Source organism: Pagrus major, chromosome 1, assembly GCF_040436345.1.
Source record: "Pagrus major chromosome 1, Pma_NU_1.0".
NCBI lineage: Eukaryota > Metazoa > Chordata > Actinopteri > Spariformes > Sparidae > Pagrus > Pagrus major.
In genome coordinates, this window is record NC_133215.1 from 12287408 (window position 1) to 12299781 (window position 12374).

Genomic DNA, 12374 nt, shown 5'->3' on the forward strand with positions numbered 1-12374 from the left:
TGCATGAGTACCAACAGCCACATTTAAACATTGCGCTTTTTTTCTCATCAGCCTCATCTGTGTCTGCTATGTGTGTGTGTTAGGTTTCCGGGGCCTGCCCATCGAGGACCAAATCACCCTGATCCAGTACTCATGGATGTGTCTGTCCTCCTTTTGCCTCAGCTGGCGCTCCTACAAACACACCAACGGACAGATGCTCTACTTTGCCCCTGACCTCATCTTTAACGAGTAGGTCTACACTTCCATATCTGCAGGACACCGCACACACCGAGCTGATGTTATTAAAGTGTACTGCTCACTGACATTTAGCAGCAGTGGGGGAAAGAAATGCTCAGATCCTTTACTTAAAGGATAAGTTCACCCAAAAATAAAAATGAAATGATTGTCATTATCTGCTCATCCTCATGCCGATGGAAAGTCGAGCGAAGTTTTGTTGCTCACGAAACATTTCTTCACAGCAAAACAGTATTGCAGCATTCTCCTAAACAACTGAAGTAAGAAGGGACTTGTTTTAAAAGATTAAAAAAAATGGGTCCATACTGTTCGTCTGATTAATTAAAGTCTGAGAAAGCCCTGAGATCCCAAATGGAGGTGAAAAGACGTTATCTACACCCTTTTTTTAAGCCAAAATCTTGCCAAGCCGGAAGCTGCCAAGCTACAAGCGTCAGCACTCACCCCGTCTGAGGTGAGTGTACGAGATCAACCACGTGTCGAGGTTGTAAATAATTTCTTTGTCGTTTTTTAATGTTTAAAAACAAGTCCCCAATCTACCTCAGTTGTTTAGGAGAATGCTGCAACACTGTTTTGCTGTGAAGCCCGACTTTCCATCGGCATGGGGATGAGTGGATGAAGTTTCATAGAACTTTCCCTTTAAGCACAAGTAACAATCCCAGCATGTAAAAAAACTCTGTTACAAATAAAAGTCCTGCTTTCAAAAAAATCTACTTACCAGCAGAATGTAAAATATCCAAAGTAAAACTTCTAGCTATGCAAATCGTCCTTTTATGACCATAATTTAAAAAAAAAAAAAACATTTTTATCAGGACTTCAGGGATTCTCCTGTTAGTTTTGTTGCTGGGCAATTCACAACTTAACTAAGTAGTTAAGTACATGGTGACCTCACGTAAATCCCAGCATAGCGTTGCACAACCCTAACCCGTCTCAGGTCAGCAACATAAACTGACCTGAGCTGACCCGAACTGACCTGTGAGTGTGGGGCCTTATATCTATAACAGCGCTTTATATTTAATAGGTTTATTACGTGTTTGTTGGGGCAATCAAAGAAGCTAGCGATCATAGCAGCGATATAAATGTAGTGAAGTAGAAGTATAAAGCAGCATAAAGTGGATACACTGTAAAGTAGAAGTACCTCAGAGATATTAAGTATGTTTTTGTCACATATATTTCATAGTTCATATCAAAGAGAGGTTTCATCAGCAATTAGGCATTATGTAAAATACAACTGATATTGTCTGATGTCCTGTGGGATCCCCCACACACAAACATGTCTATTAAGTGAGATGTGAGGAAGAGTAATTTGTTTTTCAGAGTATACAATTAATAGATACAGTAATTGGTTGAACAGCAAGGCTTTGACTATTAACGTTTAGTAGCCTCTGCTAGTTTTAGAGGCTCATCAGATGCAAATGTATGCATGAACATCAATTTCACTCGTAGAATTTGGAGGGTAAGGAGTTTATTTTCCTGCCGTACTACTCTGAATGTTCCATTAACATACCTGAAGACTATTCAAGGGGACAAAATGAGTTTTTATGGTAATGATGTTGCTTTCAGGACATCATTTCGTTAAAACAAGGTCATAATCTTCAAGAGTAAAATACCTTTTATACTTTCTGATGTTTCCTTATTTGCGTCAAGCCCAGGTGATCAAGGCCTAGCAAGGCCAGTGAATGGCTAACATGATGTATGTTAATGTTTGATCAGGAGAGCAAGTGTATGTGGGCCTTTCCTCTTCGGAGCCGTGGTGCGTGGCCGGTGATGAATTGAATGTCGTAGAATTATCAAAAATGAGAATAGCAACCTCTGTAGGCAGCCTGATGTGCAGGAGCCAGTTCACTCAGGGGCAGCTTTAAAAGCTCCAAATAATAGCTTGTGTAAGTCAATGTCAGTGGGTCAGTTTGTCCCAAACAAATACATAGATAAATAAACAAACAGCAGCGCAAATGCCATTGTGCAACATAGCCACAGCCTCTGTGAGCCTGTGTTGTATCACTGTGGTCTAAGTACAGTTGGTAAAGCATTAGTTTGCCACACCAGCGATCCTCTGATCCTTTAATCAATTTAGTGCCAAGTGGATCACAGTTTATTAAGAATTATGTGTTTCCTTCTGTGAGATGACAACAGCTTTTGGAGAAAATCAAATTTTGTGATTGAGACATAATGGCTTGTGCCTTTTGGCAAGTTCAGTCCGGAATGACTTCAAACAGAGCAAAATGTTGGAATTGCACATGCATATCTGTAATAAATTAACGTGAATTCTTTGGGGAGAAATTAAGTTATCTTTTTGACTGCACAGTAAGCTGCTGCCACTGCATGTGATGCGTTTACAGCAGGCCTGTCCCATTGACAGATGGGCCTGGTATTCAGCTTGACAGAGCAGATGAGATGTAGACCGGCTGGAGATGGAGGTGGCCTGGATTTTGGTCACATGCTTGCTGCTCTGTGTGAATGTCACTGCCATCTTCACTGTGTCTGTTATCAGGTCAAGGTGCATGCTTCGCCTCTTCTTAATGTACAGTAGTCTATCTGTTGTTTAGCTCATTAATAATTCTGTGAAATAAAACAAGGGCAGAATTGGTCCATATCTTTGCTGAGTCCATTCGGTCTTTAGGGGGTTGGACGGTGTACACTTGTTTCCATAGCTACTTAGTGCTTATTGACCCAGGGCATTAAGGCATTTATTGAATAGACTGTCCGCTCACTCAGCTCTTAGAGTGGAATCTGTCACTGATTGAGAGTAAATACTGCAAAGAAGGACACGCATTTTATATTAAAGACAAAGTAAGCCTGCATTATCTGTGTCATTTAGCAATGCTCCCAAAACAATAAGTCGTAAGGACATATTCATATGAAAATACATATTTTTTTACTTCGGGACAGCCAAACAAGGTTCCATGTTCAAGGTTAATTTAATTGTCATTGCACAACAAAAACTGTTTTCAGTTTTGAGGATGAGTTCAGGAGTCTCACAGCCTGAGGAAAGACACTGCTCTGTAGTCTGGTGTTACAGCAGCGGATACTTCTGTATCACTTGCCAGACGGCAGCAGGGTGAACAGAATGTGCCTGGGTGTTGTCTTTTAGAAGTAGAGCCTTTACTGAGCTTTTTTTGATCAGGGTGACGAGGTGTAAAGACCATGACAGGTTCTCTGTGATGTAATTCCCAGGAAGCTAAAACTCTTCACTTGCTCCACCTTAGCTCCACTGATGTAGAGAGGACTTCCAAACAGGTTTTCTGTCTATGTAGAGCACTCTGCGAGCGTAGACCGTTCTTCATATAGCCAATCATATCCGTTCTTTTTAATCAATATGACAAATTTAAGACAGTTACAGTCACAGACAGCAACTGCTTTATCGTTGGGCGACCGTAACCACCAGTTAAAAGTGCATATCTGTCAGTTCGTGGGCTAGTTGGCTAATTAGTTAGCTGTAGTTAGCAGTGGACAATCTGAAGATTTTAGATCAATCCTGAAGGCGTCCTACAGTCTAGCAATCTACAATCAACTACTCACAGTATTCAATGTTTTCTCACTTACTTTCTTACCATCTGACCAGCAGATCCATGCTCCTTGAACAAAACAATACAGTGATGGGGCCAACTAGATGGCTATGATGATTGGACGAATTACTTCACATGGCTTGTTCTTGGCCAACATATTATAAATAAAGCAACGCGGGTTATAGCTAGTGTCGTGAGGGATGAGGGGCTTGTTCCTTAAAGGAATAATCTTGAATGCAATATTGTGTTTTAATGTTGCAAATAGAGAAAAACAAAGATTGCAATTGTGCAATTAAATAGATTGTGATATTGAATTTTTACCAGATTGCCCGCCCCTAGCCTGGACATTCAGTTCAGATGCTATACGGTATATGGTATATGGTCCTCATTTGTCAATATCACTGCTAACAAAACTCTGTCTGTCCTTGTAAACTGCAGTTACTGATGCCCGATGATTTACACTGTGTCACTGTTCCCCTGCCAGCTCAGCCGTCAATCAAACACATACACCGGCCCACCCACCTCTAACGTATCTCCAAAAAACCTTCGTCACCTTTCGCTATTAAAAGAATGAACAAAAATGTTAGGATGTAGACACGATAATTGACTAATTGTGATTTCAGTTACATTTTTAAAAGATTTGTTTTGAAAAACAAGTTTTGCTGGCTTCCTCCGACCAAAGGTGAATCTGAAGCCTCCTTTCTCCTCACTCCTGTGCTCCTTCCCGAATCTTCTACAGAACCAGAGAAAGAGAGCGAGTTCAAGACTGTGAGAGAAAGACATAAAGAGAAACAGAGCGAGAGCACGACAGAGAGATAAAGAGAGATGAGAAAGAGCGAGAAAGAAGGAGGAAAGGAGAGACGTTGCTGCCAATTTTTTTCTTTCCTCCCCAAAACCAGCAGCTCATTTTGGGCAGTGATTCAGCAAAATTGATTTCAGGAAGAGAGTGTGAGAGTGGAGAGAGAGAGAGGGAGAGAGAGAGAGAGAGAGAGGGAGAGAAAAAAAACGTGTGGAGACTTTAGAAACTCCAGCCCAAAGTTGTATCAAATGATGTTATGCCGCACTTTGTGAAACTGCTCACATACACAGAGCGGCTCAGCGGGGAAACAGGTCTGCTGCTCTCCCAGACGTTGTCACAGTTTATCAGTTATTTAGGCCGACAGACACAGCTGTACAGTAAATATTGTAAAGTGTTATGCCGTCTCTTGCTTTAATGGGAACATTATGCGCCAGTTTCCAATCGGCTGCTCCCGGCCCCCCTCTACAAAATGTCTAGTTGTTATCAGAGTGAAGTCTCCACCCTCACTGCCTATGTAACGATGCGGTTTCCCTGTATTTTGGGTAAAACTCGAAACTGTTTCAAGTCGAGCCACACCACTCGCATTAAATCACTGAAGACTCAATGTGATGGTGATTTATAGGGAAGAGAAGTGGCATCTAAAGCCAGCGATTCCCCCCGAATCTGTGGCATCTGCGGAGCACATTTCTGATTGGCTCATGCTTTATCCCTCCTAATGTTTCTTTCCTGTTTTTGTGAGCCCTGTGACGTAACCGAGATTATTTTGCTGATAAAACGTGTGTGAAAGAGAACAGGAGCGAGATGGTGTTATGCACGGCAAGCATGCTCAATTTGCACGTAAACTTACTGTTGTATTTTCGACAAATCGATGCACATAAACCTGTTTAGTCAACATTTGCATCCATGACATATGTTCATGTGTGTGCCATTTCTGTCAACACACAGCAAACATGTTGGAGGTTAAACACATCCTAGTTAAGAATGTTTCTATGGTGACTAGGGTTAGATAAGGGGTCTGTCACAGCCTTAGGAAAGTGGTGCATCTGTGCTGTGATACTGTACGCAGCACTCTGCAATCTGGGGGGATTTGGTATTCTGCTCTTAGCCCAGACTAGCAGGATCCTCCTCTGCACTGTGTGGAAATATTGTTTCACTGGGCTGAACTAGTGTGGAAGGAAGGGAGTGAGGAAGTGAATGAGTAAGTCTGCTGTGACATAAAAGCAGAATGAGTGGGTAAACAAATGAATAAATGAGTGAGTAGAGGATGGATTTGTAACTGATCGAATCTAATACGGGAGTTCTGGAGAAAATACATAATTCTGGTGTCGTGTTTTCTTTCGTCTTTCTTTAGGGACCGCATGCAGCTGTCAGCCATGTACGACCTGTGCCTGGGCATGAGGCAGGTGAGCCAGGAGTTTCTTCGACTGCAGCTAACCTACGACGAGTTCCTCTCCATGAAGGTCCTCCTGCTTCTGAGCACAGGTAGACAGTGAGCCACTGGCCTGCAAAAATCACTTCTTATATACCCACCTGCACACACTGCTTTTGTTCTGTGGCATTACCTGCACATTGTCCCCAAACTCCCCTCGAGCACAAATTACTAACTGTATGGTAAAATGTCAGCCGGAAATCATTTGTTTTCAAAAACAATATGTAATCAACATTAATTCCATGCAAGAATTAATTGAAATTTCAGGCTGTCTATAACTGACTAAATCACAAACACTAACATTATTGCTGTAAATGTGAATTCCCTGGCTAGAGGGCTTGTAGAACAAACACCGCTAATAGAGATCACAACACTTTGGACCACCCTTGTGCCTGATAACAGCGACCTCATTTCATGGCAGTGTTCGAACTGACCATGCAGACTCTGTTTCTGCCTGATATTGAGAGATAGATTCTCCTTTCTTCACAATCTGCATTCAAAGTCATCCCAAACGGTGTGAAAGTGGGATTATTCAATGTTTTTAGCTGCAACCATTGGCATATATAAAGAAAAAAATATCCCAGATACAAGCGTTATATATGCCGCAGGGCTGAGCTGTCGATCACAACATTTTACCCCGCTTTTATAGCATCAAATAACTAATTAAAACCAAAATGATCAGACAAATGACCACTTGAGCATCAGTGTGATGAGAATGAGCTAAAGAATGACCAATGTTTCATCTGCTATCATGGAGGGGGAGTGGTTTATGACCTGTACCTCAGCGACCAGGGGGCGAGCGAGATGTTTTGGCTTCACTTTTGAGGAGCTGTCATGTCGTCCGTCTTTATATATGTCGATCACTACCACACCCAAAAATTTCCTCTCTCTTTGGCGGCCACAGTTTTCACCACAGGAGGCTGAAATTCGGCATGGAGGTCAAGTGTGTCTGTGAAGGTGTGCGTTTGTGGTCATGGCCAATTGGCCTGGCTGTTGTAGACACCTGTGGGAGGCATCCTTGAACTCAGCAGAGTTCCTTTATCATTGCTCTGTCTCCTTCTGTTGATCCATCAATTCATTGGTCCACAACACTGTGTCCACCCAACAGCAACCTCAGCTTTCTTTCTATGAGGCTGAAATTTGCCATGGAGGTCAAGTGTTTGTGAGGTTGTGTGCCAGTGAATGTATGAACATGTAGATGCCTGCGGGTATAAATTCAGGCCTGGTTAATCAGGAGATCATGCTGGCAAGGGTGTTAGCATAATTTCACTGAAATGCTATTACAGTTATTTCTTGCACATCATATTCATCGGGACACTTTCTACCATTTTAATGAGACTCAAACCGGTGCATTGTTATCGTGCTGCTTGTGCTGCATCCTGACTCATACATCATGGTGGTGCAGTTGGTGATGATGACAGATGATGTTTTAAGACCACCGATCATCTGTGGTTTGTTGTGGACAGGAGAGGTGTCTGTGTCTCTGCTCTTACAACTCTTACAGGCAAAGGTGCGATGCCTTGTGTGTTCCTAAATCAACACTTGCTCCTCACAATTGTATTGTGTTATCTGCCATACGGTGGAGTGTTATTGCCTGAGCACCCAACATTTCCCACATCAAATGTATGGATAAGGCGTCTTGTGTTCTCTTAAATCCACCACACACCTTTGAGGCAGTGCTGGCAGTGCTTGTACCCTCCTCCTTGCACCCACGATCCTGCCTTTTTAATGTCTGTTAGATTATCATTCTCGGTAATCCGTTAACAAGCAGAACAAGTGTGGAAATAGACTTGATGTTGCATGCACCTGTTTGTGTAGTCATGTTATACAAATGCAAAGGAGAGCAGCGTCTCCATTCTCTGAGCGCAGGATACTCTGTTCTATATATGATATATTTGGGTTATTTTTTAAATTTCCCATAAACAAACGAAATACGTCTATCACTCACGAAAAAAAGGTCTCAACATGTTGCCACTTGGTGCCAAACTGCGCCCCCAGGCACCACAGCCTCACAGAGAGGATGTGTTGGACCAAGTTACTCAGCTGGAAACTGAAAGCGGTTCTTTCCACCACCTCAACACCCTGCGAGCTGCTGCTGTCAGTTCAATAGTGACAGTTAAAGATTCCATGATGGCAGCTGTGTTTTAACTTCATCGTCCACACCCACCTGCACTGGGACGCATTGAGACCTGTTGCAGTCTTTCTCAAATGTCCTCATGGGGGCTTCATCATGCGTGGGTTTTTTTTTTCTTTGTGTCAATAGATGTTCGATAGATAGAGAGAGAGAGTGAGGATAACGGGGTGGGGGGTTGAGGGAGAGTTGTGGCGAGCTATTTGAAGAGTCTGCATGCTGGCCAGACTTCAAACCCTTTGAACTTCAGCACCAGTGCCAATCAGTGGAAATATTCATTGGCAGAGTATTTATTTTTCAGTTAGTCAGGCCTCTGAAAGTGGTGTGTGAATGCTGGACTCACACAACCCTGGTAAACTTTACTTGATCCGAGCATCACAAGTTCTACCATTTTAAATGTAACATGTTGGCCAATTAACTGACACCATTATCCAAAATGAGTTGTAACGAGTGCAACCATAGAAGAAGCTTATAGTTTTGTATCATCAACATTAACTAGTGCGGTGCCCGTTCAAAACATGCTGTCCAGCATTGATTATCTAATGTGAGGGGTGTACAGATCCGGTCTTAAGACTCCTGAACCGCTCACAGTCTCAACTGATAACGGTAAACATTCTCGCCCTTCACTGTAAAAAAAAGTTGACTTTTATTTAAAAGAGTCAGGAAACCTTACCTTACCTCGGAATAACCAAAAAAGTAGACTATTACATTTAAGTTGTACGAGCTGTATTGTAAGTCTACTTTACTCGATAATTTTCAAATAGTAATTTCCCGGTGTTGATGCTAACATCAGCGAGCATACAACTGTTGATAGAAACTTAAAACCTCACCTCAAGTTCTTGCTGAAGAATAAAAAACCTGTCGTCTCTCATTCAGACTCGTTTAACCTGATTTTGGATTTGTTTACGTCTGCTTCCCCACCAGCCCAGTTTCAGTCTGCAGAGCCATGAACTGAGCGCTGTAAGCCACGCTGCCGCTGTTTATACGAAATGTAATAAATTTGTTGCGTGTCCAAATTGCACCAAATTCGACACTGCACTTCCTTGGGTCCTCAGCAACAAACATACCAAGAATGAAGAAGATCGAATGAACAGTTCTCTTGAAAGGCGAATCACATACAGACAGACAGAGATTCCTCACTTTATAGTTAGATTCAAAGGTCAGAAATGTTTAGACAATGTGGCAGATATTTCAGCTTTGGCTTTGAACTAATCGTGAATGAATGATGACACAATTTTAATCAAATTACTTTTATTATTACAGATTTTTTTTTTCTTGTTACCCAACTCAGCTCCTGGTTGAGGGTCATCGAGCGAACTTTGAAGCTTTATAAGTTTTTGTTGAAAAAAAATCCACTTGGTCTGCTACTCGTGTCCTAATTCTGATGCATTTTTGCAACACAGTTTTTAAAAAAAAAACCCATCAGGCTTTACAGTAAATGCAGTCTTGCAGTTTTTAAGTCAAAAAATGAAAAGACCCAAAACTGCAGTCCGACTGTGCTGGAAAGCAGCAATTTCTAAACCCTAACTCTAAACAATAAAAGGCATATTTGAATGATTTGTGATCTTAAAATTACATACATCTTGTTTTAAATTGCTTTTTGTGCAGTACTTAAACCAGTCCATAAATAGAAAAAAAAAACACATCCTGTCAGCAAACATACAGTACATCCCTGACCGATGGTATAAGGTTGGTTTGGCTCAATAGTAGAGTGACATATGGAAGAGGCGGTGCACTTCCCTGATATAAACTCGGCGTTGTTGAGTCATCTGGAAGCAGGGGAGCTCCGGCTGGACCTCAGCTATTAGATGTTGGGAGCGATGAGGAAGAGAGAGAGAATACAGAGAGGATGAGGAAACCAAGAGGGGAAAGGGACATTTTAAAGAGCGAAATCAGACAAATGTTGACAGTGCGAGCTTGTGTTGGTGAGAAAGAGACAGGTGCATAGCTATGGGGAGAAAAGAAAGAAAAGAAAGAGAGAGAAAGACAAAGGGGGTGGCGGGGGGAGGTTGGCAGAGCCCGTCCTTCTGTTGCTGTGGCCTCCCTCTCCCTCTCCTCGCTGGTCCTCTGGAGGCTTTCCAGAGAGCCCTGCTGTACTTAATAAAGGCCAGTCAAGCACCAGGCAGTGCTCCAAGACCTGCTATTTTTCTTCACTTCCTTCAAACCCGGGCTGGAATTTTTAAGGAGAGGGAATACAGAATTGAAACAGCAAATTTAAGGTGTTCAATCTGCTCTGGTTATTGGATTTGGTTAAAGAAGAGTGTTAAAATACGAGGGAAGTGGAAGAAAATAATCATCCGGTGCTTCGTTTCCACTGTGCAGCGGATAAATTCATGTACCTGCCTATTCCAAAGTGCACACGATGGAGCAACTGTACTGTATGGACGACGTTCTGCAAGTATTTCTGCAAAAGCACATGTGAATAATTAAAAATCTCTGGATTTTCAGAGCTGCTGTAGGACTCTCTTAGTTACAGTTATTCAGTGGTAATGCTCTGGCGTTGTGGAAGGAGTAGCGGCAGAAATGTTTACAGAGGAGTTGTCAGAACTTGTCAGCTGAGCAAGTACTACAGAGTCGCTAAGTGTGTGTGTGCCTTTGGGCTGGTTTGAAAAATTGCGTGTGTCCATGTGTGTGTGTGTGTGTGTGTTTGTTACAGAGAGAGAGAGAGAGAGGGTGAACGAGAGAGAGGAAGGAGGGATAAAGAGAAAAGAGAGAAGGGCTGTTATTCCTCGCTGACCTTGGCTAAGGTTTCATTGAGCCTGCGGTGTCTCATGACCCTGTTTGGATTTTTGCACAGGAGCGGCGGCCTGCTCAAACCAGTTACTCTCCTCACCTCCACACAGACGTAGATAGTAATGCTAGATTATCTCGTCTGTTTTGTTCTCGCACCAAACTGTATAGTCAACCTCATTCCTGATGGGGGCAAAGTGTACTGTGTGTTAACTGAGGGGCCAGGTGTATTTCCTGTGACACATTTCACAGTCACCTACGTATGCTCCTATCAGTCTAACCCAGTTTCAGAATGTAAATAAGATACTCAATCACGTTGCTTTTACTTTTTTTTAAATTTTACTTTCTGCTATTCTATACCTCTACTCCACTACATTTGTTTGACCACTTTAGTTACTAGGTACTTTGCAGTTTGCTGCTGAATCAGAGGCAAATTAGCACATTTTTAAATTAATTTATTTGATCTGCAATTGGATTTTTTTGAGAAACATAATAATCGATCAATTGAATAAACGATAATGGATCGACCCATAGTATACAGTAAAATCATGCATTTTGATATATGTTTAATTTACATTTACTTGTACTTGTGGTAAATGTTCAGTTCAAGGTTTATTAATTGTCATTTCACAACACCAGGGCTTTAGTCCATTTAAGCTATATAACAGAAAAAAAAGAAAAACATAATTTTTTATACAATCGAGTACGGAGGATGAATTGAGGAGTCAGAACAGAGCTGCTCTGTAGTCTGGTGGTACGGCAGCAGATACTTCTGTGTCTTTTGCCAGGTGGCAGCAGGGTGAACAGACTGTGGCTGGGGTGGGCGTTGTCAGTCAGTTAGTTTTCATTCAGGGTGTTGTCTTTTGATAATTATACCGGCAATAGACAAGTTTGTTATTTATTTATTTTTTTTGCTTGAACTTCTTGTTATTCAGTACATGTTGATTGCACAACGTGTTAGATTTGTTTCCTATAAACAATGCTTTCACCACGCAATTTTATCTGCCACCGGGCACGAAATCTCCCGGGAAAATGAAGGCTGACTGGTGATCCAGTCAGAAGAACATATTTTGCCAGAAATGTAAGTTCATTTAATATCGGATACTTGAAGACGTTTACTCCACTACCGTTGATATGGCTGACTTTCACTTTGACCAGTGAGTAATTTTAACATTATTTTTTCACTTTAACCCAAGTATGAATTTTGGGTATTTTTTTACAACACTGTTCAATTCAGTCGTTTCTGTTTTTGGGTCATGTTGGCTGATGAACCCATTATGACTAATGACTATGTAGTATTTTAAGGAAAAGCCCCGCAGAATATTTTTTTCTGTTAGACAATTGCATTTTTAAAAATGCAGATATACACAGTTTACACTGGATCAAATGGGCACATATAATCGTAATTGAAGTTGTTTTGAATCCAGTGGTACCAAATATTTAATAATAACTCAGATACAGCCATTTCTGTATCAGACTATATTTAATCGCAAGTCACATGGGGTTGCTCATTTTATCATTAAAAAAAACACACACGTATAGAAAATA

At 41.6% G+C, this 12374-nt stretch overlaps 1 protein-coding gene across 1 annotated transcript in view; it reads left to right on the forward strand.

Annotated features, from left to right (window-relative positions):
• nr3c2 (nuclear receptor subfamily 3, group C, member 2) overlaps nt 1-12374 on the forward strand; it is an 84131-nt gene that overhangs the window by 62072 nt on the left and 9685 nt on the right. The window contains exons 6-7 of the mRNA XM_073465204.1: nt 84-228; nt 5888-6018. Of these exons, the coding sequence (XP_073321305.1) occupies nt 84-228; nt 5888-6018 (276 nt within the window). The remainder of the gene's footprint in view (nt 1-83; nt 229-5887; nt 6019-12374) is intronic.